The sequence below is a fragment of the Bubalus kerabau genome, chromosome 10, assembly GCF_029407905.1.
Source record: "Bubalus kerabau isolate K-KA32 ecotype Philippines breed swamp buffalo chromosome 10, PCC_UOA_SB_1v2, whole genome shotgun sequence".
Taxonomy (NCBI): Eukaryota; Metazoa; Chordata; class Mammalia; order Artiodactyla; family Bovidae; genus Bubalus; species Bubalus kerabau.
Genome location: NC_073633.1, coordinates 25879407 through 25898809, shown reverse-complemented (window position 1 = coordinate 25898809; position 19403 = coordinate 25879407). Strand labels below are relative to the sequence as shown.

The 19403-nt window shown below is 47.3% G+C and overlaps 1 protein-coding gene and 1 non-coding gene across 3 annotated transcripts in view; one reads left to right on the top strand and one right to left on the bottom strand.

The window, feature by feature from the left end:
- Positions 1-19403, bottom strand: part of SLC7A8 (solute carrier family 7 member 8) — a 52792-nt gene that overhangs the window by 4563 nt on the left and 28826 nt on the right. Inside the window, exons 5-10 of one of the 2 annotated variants that reach the window (XM_055537033.1) lie at positions 9843-9968; positions 8100-8253; positions 7328-7451; positions 5335-5438; positions 2007-2103; positions 67-216 (exon numbers count right to left, since the gene is read on the bottom strand). In XM_055537033.1, coding sequence (XP_055393008.1) covers positions 67-216; positions 2007-2103; positions 5335-5438; positions 7328-7451; positions 8100-8253; positions 9843-9968 — 755 coding nt within the window. Of the gene's footprint in view, positions 1-66; positions 217-2006; positions 2104-5334; positions 5439-7327; positions 7452-8099; positions 8254-9842; positions 9969-19403 lie in introns of those variants that run through there. The other variant, XM_055537034.1, reaches the window with a different exon arrangement.
- On the top strand, positions 16367-16474 carry LOC129622227 (U6 spliceosomal RNA). The gene has a single exon (XR_008699895.1). It is a non-coding gene; the product is annotated as a U6 spliceosomal RNA (small nuclear RNA).

Here is a 19403-nt window from a genome sequence, read left to right as displayed (position 1 = left end):
AAAAATCTGAGCTCAGTTAGAAGCAGTGGAGGAGGGGGAGGGGGCCCCACAGGGAGGTTCTAGCACCTTAATGGGGCGGTTGATGTCCGGCTTCTTCCAGCGAAGAACTATCTGTCCGGCAACCGTGACACCATAGAAGAGGTAGTTGATGAAGCCCACGTAGTTGATGAGCGTGTATATGTCGCCGGTGACAAGCATCAGCAGGGTGGAGATGCACTGGGGGGCATGGAAGAAGCTCATCAGTGATCAGAAAGGCCCTGGGAGACCGGATAAGCTGTTTACTGGTGGCAGGCTGCTCGCCTGCCTCTAGGCAGACAATGCCATTCCACAGTGGATCTCTCAAAATGGAGGCTTTATAGCTTCTCCTAGAAACCCAGGTCATTGCTAACAGCTTCTTCACCAGGAAGTTCTTTCTTTACTGCAGGAGTGATAATCAAAACATTTAACCATGGGTACAACATGGGCACTAACCACTCAGAACAGATGCTGGCTGTATACCCCTGGACGGGCAATGCTGGTGGTACCCAGCTCTATGCCACTCTGGTCTCATTTATATTTCTTCCCTAGTTGAAGCTCAAGCTAATTTTGTCTTTTATCCCTTAGGGAAGACTGTTAACTGTAGATTAAGGTTTATTCTTGCCCTCATCCTCTTTTCCTGGTTGAGTCATCTAATTTATTTTTCTTCTTTCCTTTTTTTTTTTTTAAATGTCATAAACAGTTATATAGCACTTCCTAAGTGTCAGGCTCTATTTTTAGCATTCTACAAATATTAACTCATGTAATCGTCATAACATCCTTCTGAAGTTTTCTTGACAGAGTTCACTTCCCAACTTCAAAATCATCTCAGTGGATCTCTCAGAAGCATATTCTTTCCCTCTGCTAATTTGTTAAGGCCAATAGAAGGCTCAGTTCTCCTGTAAGATCTGATGGTGAAAATAAGAAGAATTTAAGGGATGAAAAAGCCAGATTCTTCCTGTAGTTGCCTGGTAGTCATAAAGAAAAGAAAGAAAGTGAAGTTGCTCAGTCGTGTTCGACTCTGCGACTCCATGGACTGTAGCCTACCAGGTTCCTCTGTCCGTGGAATTTTCCAGGCAAGAATACTGGAGTGGGTTGCCATCATAAGCCTGCCCCAATGGTGCAAACTGAAAAAAAGCTTGTGGCTCACTGGGAGCACTGAGCCTTCTCCAGCTGCCTTTCACTACTGACCAATCAAGATGACCTTCTTCCTGTATCGGAACGTTCTGAAATTTCTTCTAATGTACAGTGAATGCCCTTGACTCTTGAGAGCTCTGCTCTCTGGTCTAACTGCTTCTCTGTTAGACCAAAGTCATTTTTGATATTTTAGTTGGGATCCAGAAGGAAAAACAAAAAACCAAAGACTCACTGGGGATAAGTCTTTCTCTTTCTGTATGCCCTATATAAATGATTCTACTCTTGTGTAATTCTGCCTCCATTTACCAGACAACCCCCTTGTTTCCTTTTCTCCACTTTCAGTTTACCAGTCTTCCCTTCTGATTTTTCTTATTTGGTGTGACACCAGATTTGGTGAACACCAGATTTATTTCAATGGTGTTTCCCCAGGACTGGCAGAGCCTCCTTGGGCAAGAGGGTTGATGGGGAAGGGTGGGAGTGTGCTGTGATCAGCCAGGAGCAGAGGCCCAAAGCTGCAACCCTGTGGGTAACAGGGGCAGGAGGAGCCAAGGAAAAAAGCTTCTTTGTGAGCTTGTATAATCTGGAAGCAGCTACTTCAGTCTGACTCAAAACGATGGAAGAATGAGATGAGCCGGCCTGGGAGACTTAAGGCATTTCAGGACTTAGGCTCCTTCCTTGCTGTATCTTTTGATATTAATCAGGCCCATGTATACCATTTGCTAGATTATCAGAGGCCCCAAGAAACCTAGGAGCACAAGGGTAACAGCGGCACGTTTGGGAAGTATGAGCTCCCAGTTCAAAATAGCACAAAGAGGGAGGGTATGTGTAGGGCTGACAGAGGGAGGGACCCTTACTGTGAACAGCAAGGCTGGGATGGGGGTGCAGCGCTTCACGTGGATCATGGCCAACACGCTGGGAAGGTGGCCCTCCCTGGCTCCGGCAAAGAACAGCCTGGCAGAGAGAAAAGCAGGTCAGCCTGGGATTTCCCATGGACCAGCCAAGCCTCCCTCCCTAGCCCAGCTCCCTCATCCGTGTCCACCTCTGCCCACACAGGAGCATCTCTACTCCAGCCAGGTACTCCTCGTGCACACCTTCCAGCCCACTAGTGAAAGGACCCACGTTCACAAATGCAGGTGCAGGCAAACCAGAGGCAGTCAGTGGATACGTGGATGGATTCAGGGGTGTGGAGACCTTGAGTGTGATCTGGGGTTCCTGATGACGTGCTGTTACTCTGTCTCTCACAAAGCTTGGAGAGCTGTAGGAGTAGCCTCTCTCTCCTTTGCTTAATGCCTTAATCCCTTAAAAAATGTACCTCCCCCCTCAGAGGATATAGGTTCTTTGGGGCATGGGGAATAAACTGTACATGAAAATATATATCCTGGTGAAGAAGTAGTTGCCCTTGTGGGGGGTAGGGAATGGATGTGGATGAGGAAGGGACACATGAGAACTTGGCAGGGGGGATATGTGGAAATGTTCTACATCATCGTGTTTTGGGTGGTAGTTACATGGTTGTCTACAATCGTTAAAATTCATCAATCTGAACATTTATGATCTGGGTATTTTGTGGTATGTACCTGAAAACTTATATCCTTAAACTACTTATTCTAATCCCAAAAAACCATCCTAAAGAAATGTATACAGTTAGTAAAAGGAGTACATACAAAGATATTGCAAGAGAAAAAAGATTGAAAAAAAATAGACAAGAAACTCAAACTTTTTTTTTTTTCCTGCACTGTGCCATAGCTTATAGGCTCTTAGTTCCTTGACCAAGATTGAACCTTGGGCCCTTGGCAATGAAAGCATGGAGTCCTAACCATTTAACTTCCAGGAAATTCCCCCAAACTTATTTTTTAAGTTTAAAATAATGATAATTTTTCTGTCTGAGATACTTGTAGACTCACATGCAGTTGTAAGAAATAATGTGACCTTACATAGTCTTCACCCAAAACTCTCCCATTGGTAATATACTGCAAAACTATACTATAGTATCATGACTTGTATATTAATGTTTACAAATTATTTTTAAAAAGAGAGATTTTAGGGAATTCCTTGGTGGTCCAGTGGTTAAGAATCTGCCTTCCAATGCAGGGAACACAGGTTTGATCCCTGGTTGGGGAACTAAGATCCCACATGCTGTGGGGCAACCAAGCCCACACACAACTAGAGAAGCCTGTTTGATGCAGCAAGACCCAGTGTAGCCAGGATAAAAAAAAAGAGAGAGAGAGAGAAATTTTAACATAAAGAGCAGCCCTTCTTCCTCTTTCCTCTCCCAAGAAAAAAGAATACTGTAAGCTGTTAGGAGTCATTTACATATTAGTAGAAATTAGACCACTTTTTCTTTTTTCTATGATTTTGGAGGGAAAGGATCAGCTAAGGGGTGAGAGGAAGGGGATGTGATGGGGGGGACAGAATGGCAGAGAGTCAGTACGCTGGGTAGTCTGGAGAGAACTGTCACTTTGTCGTTTGGGTATGGTGGAGAGTGGGGCGATCAGCAGCAGCTCCTGAGGAGTGTGAGGGTTGATTATGGCCCCAAGTACCCATATGCACACCATCGTTGCCACCATCAGCAACCTCGCCCATTTCATAGTTTCATGCAGCTACACGGCATCGCCTCTGCAGGGCAGCCTCATGCACCCAGGGGGCCCCAGGTGCTCTGTGGGCCTCACCATGCACATAACCAGGGTCCCATGTTCATATCTCTCTTCCACATGCAGCCAGGACCAAGGGAGTTGACAGGTCCAACAGCACTGGCAAGTCAAGTTCACAAGAGACAATCGTTGCCCGGCGAGCCAACCACGGAGCAGACAGGACATTAAGCATGACACACGCATACACACGCCTACTCCTCAGGAAGAATCATCCTCTCCCTTCCCCCAAACACAAAGGAGTAAGAGAGAGGAGGGAAGGGAGGAAGGAACTGAAAGGATGAGTTGAGGAGGCCTGCTGGGTGAGCTGTGCCTCTGACTCCAAGGCTGAGCGCACCGGGCCACCGCCTCCGCATGCACACACAGCCGGACTACATGCACGCAGACTGCTGCTCAGCCTGCCCGAGGGACAAACCCCACTCTAAAGCGACTGGAGCCAGTCACTCTCTTCCAAAAGATCCCAGAGAGCCTCATGGGTCACTGATCTTCCACCGCTCGCCCTTGGCCGGGGCCTCCAGGTGGCCACTGCTCCTGTGTAACACGCATAGGAGGTTGCCGTGGGTGAGTGCCGGAGGGTCCTGGGGTGAAGGGAACGCCCACACTCCCTCTTCCCTGCCCTGCCCTGCCCTCTTCCCTTCCCTGTCCTGAAAACATGACACTCGTTTGTCATTTCATGGGAACTCCTCCCTGATATGACTGGTGGTTTGGGAAGCAGTTGAACTCAGGGGCTCACAGCTTGTGAGTAGGACTGTGTCCTTGGGGGAGGGGGGCTTCCTAAGAACCCTGGGAGGAACCCTCTGAGCCACAGCAATGGAAATCATCCATTATCTGCTGGGCTCAACCGCCCATTCTGGAGACAACAGATGGGACATCAAAGAGGGGGCCAGATGTCCGGGTGTGCAGAGGTGGGGGCTGGGGACTCCTGGGTCCACTCACACCTTGGGCTTCCCTGAGAGTTTGGGGTGAGATATGGCTTTGGACAAATGTTTCCCTTTCGTTCTTCCCTAGTTCTCACTTCACACCCCTACCTGAGTCTCATGGTGGCCACACAAGGGCCTTCCACAACTGCTTTGTCTGTTCAACAGGGAGGAGCCTGCACCCTCAGGGCACTCAGAGATGAGCCGGTTCCACCTGCAGTCTAGACCCAGGACTTTCAAGGGAGGGCAGCCCAGAGGCCCCAGGCATGGGTCCCTCCTGGTCCCTTTCAGAGTGGGGTTCCTTTCCAGCCAGCATGGCCTGTTTCTAGGCAAGTGGAAAAGGACTCCAAGGCTGCAGGCAAGACGCTGTCCTGCTGCCAAGCACACGGCCCGGGCCTCCTCAGCCCTCTGCTCCTCTGGACATGAGGTGGGAAGGCTGGTGCTTCTTGCCACCACATGTAAAGCCACACACGTCGTGCGTCACCACATGAGCAGCACAGGCTCCTCCGCCAGGCGCCCACACAGAGCCCCGTTGATGGAGACAAGCCCCCCCCACATATACAGAGCAATATGCACAGCAGAGGGGTCCCTGGCCCTGGAAGGGCCTGGATGGCACTCACCGGGAGGAGGTGAAGAGGGACCCATTGACTCCCCCAAATGTAGACAGGGCGACAGAAATGGGCATGATCCAGGCCATGACCCCCAAGAGTTTCTCTCCAAAAGTCTGAGAGGGAAAACAAGAGGGTGAGTAGAGAAGGAGAGCTCACAGCCTTCCACATGCGTGTCAATGCTGAGAAGGCTCCCTCCCAAACCCACCCCTGCTGAGTCTCAGGTTAGAGTCCAGGGAAGGAGGGACAATGGAGTCCGTGTCCTGGCCGCTCGTGCACCCCCAGTTCCCTTGGTGATGACTACACAGTGGGGAGTCAGGGATGTTTGGGACTGAATAATGAACAGGACTGTGTGCTGGTGATGATAATAATAAACATTTGTTATCCTTGCTGTATGGATAAGGAAACTGAGGCACAAAGCAATTAAGTAGTTTGCCTAAGATCACACACCCAGAAAGTGGAGGGTGAGGACCGGAAGCCAGCTGTGTGAGTCCAGGCCTCTCGTACAAGATACACTAATGAGTCAGGCGGGCTGGGTTCAAATCATAGCCTAGCATTTAGGAGCTATGAGATCTTGAGCAAAGTTCTTAATTTTTGAGCCTCAGCTTTTCCATCTGTAAAATAGAAATAAATCTTGATTCATAGAAACAGAAGATATTGGGGGGGGTGGTTGGTATGATAAGAAAAAACCACTACGTAGGCTAAAGAAAAGGTGGTGAAGCTATACACTAGTCTTCATGTATTGAAAGGATATAAAGTGTTGGGGAGCAGCTTTTTCCACATTCTCTGAGTGAGGGACATACTTGAGTTATGGCACTTGTGTTTATGCATAACGTATAGCACATATGGGGAAAGGGTTGTTCAGAAGAGCTGTCTTGCTGGGGAGGGTTGATGTCTGTGAACAGACAGTGCAGGGCCTCTTTCTTGATGGTCTTCAGAGATGAGACGTGTGAGAACAGTGGCGGGGTGGGGCTGTGGTCCGGGTGAAGCCACATGAGGGAACTATGTGGTTCCCAGGTCTTTCCCAGGTAACAAGGACCAGAATGCCTTGGACCTGCAAGATCTCTTTCCCCAAAGAACACAAACTGCACACGCTTTTCCCTGATGCGGGAAGGAGTCAGGTTGTCCAGGTGTGGTCATAGAGGCAGAGGGAAATGGCATGTCTTGTGCAAGACAGTGACTTTCTGAGGAGGAACCCATCTTCTTTATACAATCATCACGTATACAGTTTAAAGTGCCCTCGGTCAGGAGTTAGCTCTTCTCAGGTGGCTCAGTGGTAAAGAGTGGGCTTGCCAAGAAGGAGACTCAGGAGATGCTGGTTCAATCCCTGGGTTGAGAAGATCCCCTAGAGAAGGAAATGGCAACCCACTCCTGTATTCTTATCTAGGAAGTCCCGTGGACAGAGGAGCCTGGTGGGCTGCTGTCCATAGGATTGAAAGTGTCAGACATGATCTGGTGACTAACCTACCACCACAGATCAGGAGTTGGCAAACTTTTCTGTCAAGGGTCAGATAGTAAATATTTTGATTGCTCCTGGACACCTGAAGGTGTGGCTTCTGCCCTAAGGACTTGAGAAGACTTCCAAACCCACAAAGTCATGGATCAGGGGAAAGTGAGTGGGACTAAACCCGTGAGGCTATGTCACTGTTCCTGGCTTGAGGGCATATGAGAGTTTTTGCTTTTAAATATTTATTGGAGTTTAGTTGATTTACAATGTGGTCTTAGTTTTGAGGGCATGTAAGTTTGATTTCTATCCTTTTTTTAAGTTGAACTATAGTTGACTTACTGTTTCAGGCAAAGCAACTCAGTGATATATTTTATATATATATATATATATATATATATTCTTTTTCAGATTCTTTTCCATTATAGGTTAGTACATGATATTGAATATATTTCCCTGTGCTATACAGTAGGTCCTTATTCTTTATCTATTTTATATATAGGAGTGCATCTCTGTTAGGCCCTATTCCTAATTTATCCCTCCTCAGGTTTAATTTCTTACCACAGCGACTGCATTTGATGCCAGCAGCTCCTGGGGGGACATTGCAGTGACGTAAGCCACATTGGCAAAGACATACACAAATGTGACCAGTGGGATGGAGATGAAGATGGCTCTGGGAAGGTTCCTGTAGAGGGAGAGGAGGTGAGAGGGGGCAGGTCTGGCACCTGGGACCACCTGCCTAGTCAGGGGGTCTGGGGAGTGCCTTCTGTCTCTCTGCAGGAAGCTGACCTTGCAGCCTTCTGTGATGTTCCCTCTACTTGGGGGGTGGATTTTGTCTCCATACAGGAAGGACAGTTGAAAGGAAATAAGACAGCTTAGGCTGGAGGTACACTCCATACCTGTTTATCTCTTCCTGACCAGAGTCTCCACAATGCGCTCACCCCCCCCCACCCCCCCATAATTCCTACATCTCAAGACAAAGACCTGTCTGTTGCAAGACAGGTGAGTAAGATGCCTGGAATTTTCTCAGGGCACATTTCATTCTCTAAGGCAGTGGAGTTATCTCAGCACCACTTTCAGCTTGTAATCTGCTCCAGGGTAGTCACTGGATTGTTTTTCTCCTGCAGGGTGAGTGACAAATGGTCTAAGTTCCTGGAAAATGAACCATTTCTTCAGGCTGAACCATTTTGAATGGTTCAAAATGAACCATTTCCCCAGGTCATGGTCAGAAGGGGGCTATCGGGAGAAGTGGGCGCTGGGCACCTGGCTCCCTCTTTCCAGTGGCAGGTGCCTTGGATATTGAAGGGGGAGGGGGAGAGCTGTTGTAACTCACTTGTGGGGATCAACAAGCTCCTCAGTCACGTAATTTAGAAAGTTCCAGCCTCCATAGGCAAAGGAGCCTTGAAGGAAAGCCAGTGCGATGAGGCCAATGTCGGGTTCTTGGAAATTATCAAATGCATTCTTTGGCTCCAGCCAGAAGTACTGTCCTGTGGACACACAGACAGGAGGCTGCTCAGAGAGACACATGTCAGAGCCTGGCAGCCCCAGGTCCCTGGTCTCCAGTGAACCCCACATATTGGTGAAGTGGGGCCAAAAATGGGCTGAGAAGTTCAGGACCCCCCAGAACATGATAATGATGAGTCCAAAGGGGGGCTCAGGTCCAAAGCATAGCTCTGAATGTTCCTTTTTCAAAAGGCAGAGTTCCTTGGAAGGAAAGACTGGGAGAGGTTACTGGGCAGGGCAGGGTAAATGGAGCTGGCTCACTAGGACTCAGAGATGCAGGAGTGGAGTCACTGGCAGTCTTCTGACCACCCTCCCTCATATTCAAGTTTGTACATTTTCATGGAGAAAGCAGCAAGAACAACGGACGCTCAAACATAAGCTTCTGTGATGCTATTAGCTCAAGCTTGCTGTGCTTTCTTCGTCAATATCCTCCTGTCTCTTCCTAGGGTGTGCATTTGGTCTATCTTTTCATGGAATAGATCTCCTGAAGACGGGCAATCTTCAGTGGACAGCTTTCCAATTGCCTTCTCAGCCCTCAGCACAGTATCCTGTACACAGGGGGTCCTCAGGAAAGGCTGCTAAGACTGTAATGAGATACAGAGTAGCTGACCATACGTTATATCTTCACCCATAATCGAGCATTTAGACAGGAAATAATGAGATGAGAGTGATTGGGAGAAGGCTTTGAGCCAGATTAGGAGAGCCTCATATCTTTGAAAAGACAGCCCAGCGATTTCTTTAAGTCTCAACTCTTGAAAATAATACCACCTGCTAAAGAAATGAATCCAAAGGATGAAAATAATTAGGCCCATAATAGAGCTGAACCTTAACTCTGTTTCCTGGAATCAAAATCCAGACACACCGTACCACCTCCAGGGCTTGTGGGCGGGTGGGAGGTCCCCCTGTTTGTCATCTGACTTTCTCTAGGAGGTAGTGACACTAGGCAAAGTCTGGTGCTGCCATGGGAACCATGGAAACCAAATACAGACTCAGGCTTGGAAAGGGCCAATCCAATGGGGAATGTTGGCAGGGGCCCCAGGAATGTAGAGCTCTCTCTTGTGGAGCTGAGTAATTTCTGAAATGTGTAAAAATCTCCTCTGTCTCCCATTTAAGATACAGACAAGATAAAATATAAGATACAAAGAGCTTTCCTGGAGCTGGGACAAACAGCAATGTTTAGAAATATGGAATCTTCATTTACCTGTGCTGGAACCATGAGGTCAGCAAGGGAGGAGAGAATTTGGCACCCCAGGGGGTGCTCAGCTCCCAACCATCCTGGGGAAATTGGTTTCTTGTTCCCTTTGTCAAGCAAGTGAATAAGAAAAGTCATTCAAGGACTCCCCTAGTTGCATTGGGAGTTAAGGCTCCCAATGCAGTGGACCCCAGTTCAATCCCTGCTCTGGGAAAACTAAATCCCGCATGCCACAACTAAGACTTGGCACAGCCAAAAGAATAAATAGTAATAATACATAAGAAAAGGATAGAATTGGGACATCTCAGGTTGTGCACACATCTAGGGACAGTGCGAGGGTGTGTATACATGCAAGGGTTGGCGTGTTCTGATGATACCCACCTTTGCAGATCTGTACAACTCCCATGATGATGATCAGGCCCAGGGCCAGGAGCTTGCCAGCTGTGAAGATGTCTTGAACCCGGGTGGCCCACCGCACACTGGAGCAGTTGATCCATGTGAGAAGCACTGCAATGACAGACCCCCAAACACATCCTCAGGGCCATAAGGAGACTACTGGATCCCTCTGGACAGAAGCAACAACGCTCCTCGGTCCTGATGATGAGACTGTAATAGGCGAGCCAAAAATGCTGCAGGCTCATCACCAGCATCTGAAACTTTGGAGGGGTTAGTAGGTGGGGTTCCAAATGCGGATTGCTTGCCACAAATTAGAGCTTGCTCAGAACACGCCCTGCTCAGGCTTAGAAGTCAGAAGTGAGCATGGAAGTGTGGACACTGACTTTGGGGAAAAATCAGCCTCTCATCAGGGCATGAATGTGGGCTCAAGATATTGTGTGCTCAAGAGGAGCCCTAAGCAGCTGGTAGAATCCTGGATGTCCTCTTCCTGAACCTGATTTTAGGGTAACAAGGTTTAAGGGAATCTTTTGTTACTCAGCTTTTTCAAGTTCTAATTTACATTTAGTAAAGTTCATTTTTGTAAGTGTACAGTTTGATGAGATTTGACAAATGTATTCAGTTGTTTAGTCACTTCAACACCCTCTGTACAGAACATTTGCAACACCCCTAAAAGTCCTTTTTTATATTGTGCTCCTTTGAGGTCAGCCCCTTTCCCTTACCTCTGGAAATCACCAATTTAACTTCTGTCCCAAAAGTTTTGCCTTTTCCAGAATGTCACATAAATGGAATCATACAATATGCAGCCTTTTGCGTCTGCCTTATTTCACTTAAAATGATGGTTCTGAGATCCATTCATGTTGCTGTATACATTAATAGTCCCTTTCTATTGTCAAGGAACATTCCACTATATGAATGTATTAGTTTTCTATTCAATAGGCGATGGACATTTGGGTGGCTCCCAGTTTGGGGCTATTATAAATAAAGCTGCTATAAGCACCTGCACAGAAGTTTTTGAGTGGATCATAGAGGTCTTTGAGGGGAGTTTTCATTTAAGTAAATTTCCAGGGATGGGATTTTGGGTCATATGGTGAATGTAGTTTGACTTTATATGAAATAACCAAACTGTTTTCCAAAGTGGTTATATCATTTTGAATTCCCACTTGGAACGCATACTCCTGTTGCTCTGTATCCTTGGCAGCATTTGGTATTGTCAGCTTCAAAAGTCCGACCATTTCAAAAGGGTATGTAGTGACATTTCATTGAGGTTTTGATCAGGGCTGATCTCCTTCAGAATGGACTGGTTGGACCTCCTTGAAGTCCAAGGGACTCTCAAGAGTCTTCTCCAACACCACAGTTCAAAAGCATCAATTCTACAGTGCCCAGCCTTCTTCACAGTCCAACTTTCCCATCCATACATGACCACTGGAAAAACCATAGCCTTGACTAGATGGACCTCAGTTGGCAAAGTAATGTCTCTGCTTTTGAATATGCTATCTAGGTTGGTCATAACTTTCCTTCCAAGGAGTAAGTGTCTTTTAATTTCATGGCTGCAGTCAGCATCTGCAGTGATTTTGGAGCCCAGAAAAATAAAGTCTGACACTGTTTCCCTGTTTCCCCATCTATTTGCCATGAAGTGATGGGACCAGATGCCATGATCTTTTTTTTTCTAAATGTTGAGCTTTAAGCCAACTTTTTCACTCTCTACTTTCACTTTCATCAAGAGGCTTTTTAGTTCCTCTTCACTTTCTGCCATAAGGGTAGTGTCATTTGCATATCTGAGGTTATTGATATTTCTCCCGGCAATCTTGATTCCAGCTTGTACTTCTTCCAGCCCAGCGTTTCTCATGATGTACTCTGCATAGAAGTTAAATCAGCAAGGTGACAATATACAGCCTTGACGTACTCCTTTTCCTATCTGGAACCAGTCTGTTGTTCTGAAGGAGATCAGCCCTGGGATTTCTTTGGAAGGAATGATGCTAAAGCTGAAACTCTATTACTTTGGCCCCATGCGAAGAGTTGACTCAGTGGAAAAGACTCTGGACGTACTCTGCATAGAAGTTAAATCAGCAAGGTGACAATATACAGCCTTGACGTACTCCTTTTCCTATCTGGAACCAGTCTGTTGTTCTGAAGGAGATCAGCCCTGGGATTTCTTTGGAAGGAATGATGCTAAAGCTGAAACTCCATTCCTTTGGCCACCTCATGCGAAGTGTTGACTCAGTGGAAAAGACTCTGGACGTACTCTGCATAGAAGTTAAATAAGCAGGGTGACAATATACAGCCTTGACGTACTCCTTTTCCTATCTGGAACCAGTCTGTTGTTCTGAAGGAGATCAGCCCTGGGATTTCTTTGGAAGGAATGATGCTAAAGCTGAAACTCCAGTACTTTGGCCACCTCAAGCGAAGAGTTGACTCATTGGAAAAGACTCTGATGCTGGGAGGGTTTGGGGGAAGGAGGAGAAGGGGACAACAGAGGATGAGATGGCTGGATGGCATTACTGACTCAATGGATGTGAGTCTGAGTGAACTCCGGGAGTTGGTGATGGACAGGGAGGCCTGGCGTGCTGTGATTCATGGGGTCGCAAAGAGTCAGACACGACTGAGCGACTGAACTGAACTGAACTGAGAGACTAATGCTATTGAGCATGTTTTCATGTTTATTTGCCACCATCCCCATATCTTCTTTGGTGGCATGGGGGGCTGGGAGTCACAAGGATCCCATAGAAACACTAACAACATGGAACCTCCAAGGGCTGGCCAAGAGCTCAAAAGCTACGTGATAGGATGGTTTTACTGCCACACTGCCTAAGCAACTTAGGGGAGCACAGGGGCTGCAGTTACCCAGCTTCCTGATGGTTATGAAGTACTTGAGAATATGGGAAAAAAATTAAAATCCCCTCGTTTCCCCTTCCCCTGAAACAGACACCGGGATGTGCCCTCAACCTTCCAGGGGACAAGCCATACATGTAGTGAGACTCTGTCTCCTCAAGCCTCTAATCAGGCCTCAGATTTTCCTTGAACAGCTGACCAAGTTCTATCAACACCTTCTCCTGAAACTGTGCTTTTACTTTCCAAGTATTTTCCAACCTTACTTGATTCTGAGAACATCTCCTCAGGGTAAGGACCTGAGAGTATTATCTATCTGTAACCTTCCTCCCTGTGCTGTTTCTACCAGGGAACTTCCTCATCTTTCAAGATCCAGCTCAAATGTCACCCGCACCATGAGTCTTTATTATTTTATTTATTCCTAACAAGGTGCCTGCCAGGTAAGATGTATCAGCTGCATTTTGTAGACAAGAAACAAAGTTCATTCCTCCTTTCTACTCTCAGACCACTTTGTTAATAAGGCTGGCACTTATTTCTTTGTATTACAATTATCTCTTTTTCTGTGTCTCCTTGTAGAAGTGCAGGGCTATGACTTTTTCATATTTTTAACCCCAGGGCATATCATTTGCCATTGTTATTTAATCACTAAGTCGTGTCCGACTCTTTTTCGACCCCACAGATTGTAGCCTGCCAGGCTCCTCTGTCTGTGGGATTCTCCAGGCAAGAATACTGGAGTGGGTTGCCATTTCCTTCTCCAGGGGATCTTCCCAACCCAGGGATCAAACCCAAGTCTCCCGCGTTGACAGGTGGATTCTTTACCACTGAGACACCACGGAAGCCAGGGCATATCATTGGTGCCTGCATATAGTAGGTGCTCAACAAATAGTTAATACTTGAATAAAGAAAATGCCACTATTCATCAATCCTCCAGTCTCATCTCAGTCTGCACTTTCTACAGTGGGCACCAATCTCCCCAGCTCTCCAGGAACCTTCTCAGTTGGTTTCACATCATCAAAACAGCAGCAGGAAGCATAAGTTCAAGGGCAGGAACTCTTGATTCCTAGTGGAGGAGCTTTTATCCAAGATGGTGTCATATAATGAGAATCAAAACATGTTTTCAGAGGAAGGATTTCATGTGCCCGAACTAGGAGAACATTTTGTAAATGTTCCAGATGGGCTGAGATGTCCTGATACATACACATTATCTTGCTCAATTCAGTAAGGATTTCAGGATCACATGCCTGGTAACAAGTAATTAGGTCTGTAATCTCAACTCCTCCCCAGGCCCCTAGGTACAAGTCTGGGCCCTTGGGCCCCTGGAGTTCAAGCAGATACAAACAATGACTAAAGGATAAAGGAGACTGATGTATGAAAGGAAGATTAGGAAACAAAACCCTTGTGACTCCAGGAGAGGTAAGGATTACAGAATGAGGAACCAGATCATGATGTCATCATGCAGAGATCATCCTTGCCAAGGGGAGGAGAGGGCAAAATGAGGTCACCTCCCCATGTGCCAGCTTAACCAGGCAGCCAGAAAGGCTTCTTCACAGTGTTCCTGGGGACATCGAGAAGTTTGAAGGAAAGGACCATTTGTCAAGTTAACTTACTGTGCGTGTCTTCTGTCCTTCCTAAGCCTACCCCCACAAGAACCCAGCCCTTAACTAATCTTTAACCTCTAGACTTTTCAGGAATCTTTCAGACATAATAGGGACTTCCCTGGTGGCTCAGACGGTAAAGCGTCTGCCTGCACTGCGGGAGACCAGGGTTTGATCCCTGGGTCGGGAAGATCCCCTGGAGAAGGAAATGGCAACCCATTCCAGTACTCTTGCCTGGAAAATTCCATGGACAGAGGAGCCTTGTAGGCTACAGACCATGGGATCGCAAAGAGCCGGTCACGACTGAGCAACTTCACTCACTCACTCAGACATAATAGAGAAATCTTGAGAATAGGGTGGGGGAGATAGGCCGCCTGTGACATTAATCTCCTTGGACAATGGCTGCAGCACCCCCCACCCCCCACCCCGTCTGACCCTTGGCCCTGCAGGCAATCACAGCATGTGACTGAGGGGAGAGAAGGTACTTTCAGTCTCCTGGTACCCCAGGTTAGCCTCCCTCACAGCAGGCTGAAACCTGAGCTTCCATCCCAAGAGGAAAGGTCAGTGAGGAAAGGCAACACTTGCCAAGACCCTGCCTTCCTCAGGCATTCTGTCTCTGTCTATACCCAGAGCACTTTCTGTTGCTGAGGGCTATGTCCCTGCTCTCTTCCCAGCCAGATCTTGAGTTCTGCATGCTAGAGATACAGAGACCTTACGGAAGCCACATGTAGATGGGGATGAGGGGCAATTACAGCTTGAGATGTGAGAGTCTCCATCCATCCATCCATCCAACCGTCATCTACAAAGAACCTTACTAGATACCCTGGTGGGGGGAGTTATAAATAAGACACAAGTCCCTTCCTCTCTTTAGGAAGTTCACACTGTAAGAGGGGAGATGGCTGAGCTAAAAGATCACAAAGCAACATGATGATAGTAGAGCTCTTCACAGAAGCTTGGCAGGCATCCACACGGAGCCCCTAGGTCAGCCCAAGGAAATCAGAGATGCTTCCTTTTCCTTTTGGCCAAGCCCCACAGCTTGTGGGATTTTAGTTTCCCCCAATCAGGACTCAAACCTGGACCCTAGGCAATGAGAACTCAGAGTCCTAACTACTGGACTGCCAAGGAATTCCCCAGAGATGCTTCTTATAGGTGAGGAAGATCCTAGCATTAGAGAATTTTTATAATGTGGGGCTAGCTGGACAAAATAAACAGGAAGACATAAGATGGGTTCTTGCGCATTGTAGTCTGACTGTGTGGAGGGTTGCTGCTTCTCTAGAGGGCCCCATGGAATTCCAGGTTTCTCTGTATTTCTTGGGCATCTTCTCCTCTCTTTTTCTTTTGTTTCCTGGCTTATCAAAAAAAGGAACGGTGAAAAGTTATCAAGAAGATGAGACTTCAAGAAGATGCTGAAGTCAGGGGTTGGTTACTTAATCTGCCCCGTTTGAAAACCTTAATGTCAACGTAATGGGAGAGAGACAAAAAAATGAGGCAGGCAGGAGGAGGGGACTCAGAACCCAGTAATCTCTTACCCTGCCCAGAACCCAGGGCCTGGTAACTGCCACGTAGGTGGGAAAGCAGGGCTCAGTGCTTTCTGCCCTAGGAAATCTGTAGGATCAGCAGAGAGGCAGAATCCTTGTCAGACCCATGACAGTGCCTGTGCCGATCTGGAATGTCCACCGTGAAGAGGGTAGGTAAGCTCCTGCTCCCTAAGAGAAGGTATCCCTCACCGCAGGCCAGTCCTGATCCTCAAACTCTGATTCCCTCACCCCAGGCCAGCCCTGATCCTCACACTGTGATCCCTGGGGAGTCACGAAGCCTCTGTTTCACTTCTCTCCCTGACAAGACACCAGAACTCATTGGGCCTGTGGTGGGCAGACACACCACCTCAAAGGTGTCAACATTCTAATCTTGTGAATGTTGCCTTACAAAAGGAATTTCACAAATGTGATTAAGTATCTTCAGGTGGGGAGATGATCCTGGATTATCTGAGGGGGCCCCGCCTCCTTATAACAGGGAGGCAGGAAGTTCAGAGTTACAAAAAGAGATGTGATAATGGAAAACAGAAGTCAGAGACGGAGAAAGGCTTGAGTGCTCACTTTGGCAGCACACACACTAATAAATTGGAATGACCAGAGAAGATTAGCATGGCTCCTGCGCAAGGATGACAAGCAAATTCATGAAACAGTCCATATTTTTATAGAAAACAAATTTATGGTTATCACAAGGGAAAAGGGGGAGAGGGTTAAATTTGGAGTTTGGGATTAGCAGATACACAGTACTATATGTAAAATAAACAAGTTCCTATTGTATAGTCCAAAGAACTGCATTCAGTATCTTTTAATAAACTATAATGGAAAAGAATCTGAAGAAGAAAATCTGTAACTAAATCACTTTGCTGTATACCATAAACACAACACTGTAAATTAACTATATATATTTCAAGAAAAAAAGAGAGAGAAGGAGAGATTTAAAGATGCTATGCTTCTGGCTTTGAAGGTGCAAAAGGGGCCACGAGCCAAATACAGAAGCTGGGAAAGGTGAGGAAACAGTTCTCCCCAGAGCCTTCAGTGGGGCCTCAGCCTTGGACACCTTGAGTTTAGGACTTCTGACCTCTAGAACTGTAAGGCGACACATCTGTGTAGTTTTAAGCCACTAAGTTTATGGTAATTTGTTACAGCAGTAATAGGAAATGAATGCAGGTCCAGATACCAGAGAAAGACAAGGACGCAGGGGAATAGCCTTCATGAGGCAGCACACGCCAGGGCCCCAAAGGAGTGCCGGTCACAGGCCTCGTAGGACACCAGGTGGAGGGAGCGGGGGGAGCACCGGGAGCAGGCAGCGAAAGTGAGGTCACCAATGTGCTGACCTGGTTGGCGAACTTCCACATCACATGCTCCACATGATAGCATCTCAGCTCTTCCACAGGCCCAGATCCTATAGCTGGAGGGTCACCACCTTCTGTTTCTCCCCTTGGTAACTCAATACAGTAGTAAACAGGCTCGCCCTAGGGTAACTCTAGCTGCGCACTTCCTCTCAGAAAGATTCAGGGCAAAAGACTCTTCATACTCCTTCATCAATCCTGGGTTATCCCCCAGCCTCCTCCATAGTCCATACAGTAATAGGCCCATGTGCACAACCCAGACGCACAGACACACAGGCCCAAGAGTTACAAACCTCTTTCGAGGCCAGTGGAGTGCTGAGATGTTCACAGACACGAGTCCTTTGTTCTCTGTCCCCAGAGTTTGGTTGGTCTCCTAACTTTACGGACCAGAGGCTACAATCAAAGGCCATAAAAGATGTCACTACGGAGAGCCAAGAGATGCTCAGGAGTCGAGAGTCTAAGTTCATTTTTCCCGGCAGAAGGGAAAGGGTGGCCCCACTGTGTGCTATCTTGTCACGGACGCCTCCGCTCTGCGGCTTCCCCAGGCAGAGTCCACCCCAACTGACTCAGGGAGTCGAGGTGCACAAGATCCAAGGGTTACAAAAGTTGGAAGGAAAGAATAGGAAAACATTTGGGAGACAATTTTACCTTAAATTAATACATTATAGACTACCGGTAAAAGAAGCAATTAAAAATCAATCTCTCTAGTCCATTTTGAAACAGAATATCAGTGAATCTTTAACATAAATAAATAAATCTTCCTTCAGAAAATCCTCTAAGGATGAATTAGGGGATTGTGGGGCTGGTCTTAAGTTCCTAAGACCATCACAGAGCCAGGGCTGTGACTTTATCCCTCTTCTCCTCAGCTCTATCCAGCAACACCTTGCGGGTAGAGGACCACATGGGTTTCTGGTGTCTCTGTCAAGTACAGATCAAGCCAGTAGAGCTCAGAGCAGCTTGTGTAAGGAGTGAAATGGTAGCAGTGGGGGTGGGGTTGAGCAGGTCTGAGGAGCAGAGGCAGAGATGGCTCCCTCGGAGGGACATGGCAGCCTGGGCAAAGTAAGAATCAGACAACGCAGAACTTGAAGAACCCAATGGCCATGATGCCCTTCCCAACGTGGTCACTTACTCTCTGGACAAGCCAGTCAAGCTCTTTGAGCCTCCCTTCCCTATCTGTAAAATGGAAAGAAGTGTGGTCCATTTTAATGCCATGAATATGCTCTATAACCGGTGTATGACTGTACAAAACGTTACATGGTTATCCTTATTGTTCATAAGCTAAGAAACTGGAACTCAAAAAGAGGGCATGCTTTGCTCAGGATAATGCTGACAGTTGGCTGCAAAGCAGAGAAGATGGGAAAGGGGATGGTTTGGTGGGTTCTCGAGCCACCATATCACACATCAGGACCTACCCTGCAAAGCTGCATTGCTTCTCCCTTCTTGCTTCCTCCTCTATCCCTGATCCTTTGCCTCAATTTCTCACATCTCAACCTTTTTCTCAGCAGGATGCTCACCCACAAATCACCTGCTCTGGGGTCCTTCAACCCAAGCTGTCTGGAAGAGTGGGCACAAAGGTGGATTAGGGGGCTACGGGAGTGGTGAACATAAGGTCAAGGCACTGCACAAGGAGCCCAGATGTTCAAGCTTGTCCAGGTACCTTGGTTGCACCACCCATTCTGTACAGGAAGGAGTGTCCTACAAAAAGCAAGGAATGCTGATGTTGCTGCAGCTGCTCTACTCATCAGGTCCAGAAAAGAAGGAAACTTCCCTGTTCTTCTGCAGCCAACAGTGCACACACAGCCATTAACAACACTGCCGGCTAGGGTGATCCTGAGATCCTGTAACGGCCTGACGCACAGTAGGTGTTAATATGTACTGAATAGAGGATGGCTAGATGGACAAATCAATTCAGAAAATACTGAGGCTGCACAGGGCCACTGTGCTTCTCTAGAGAGTAAACATCAGGGTTTTTACATCAGGGGACAACCCCATGAAGCAGGGTGGACAAGTACTGCTGATGCTAGACGGAGATGGGGGAGGGTACATAACACAGCTATTTCTCCTTCCCCCAAAAGCTCACAAAGCACAAGCTATCCCCACCATGACCACTGGATGACTGTCTTTAGGACCTCCCTTGCTTTTGGACACAGGAGTCTGGCTTCTTGCTCAGCTGGGCAGGCAAAGGGTCATTTTGTATCTTTAGCAGAGGGCTAATGAGCACTTTCTCACATGGATCCTCAAACC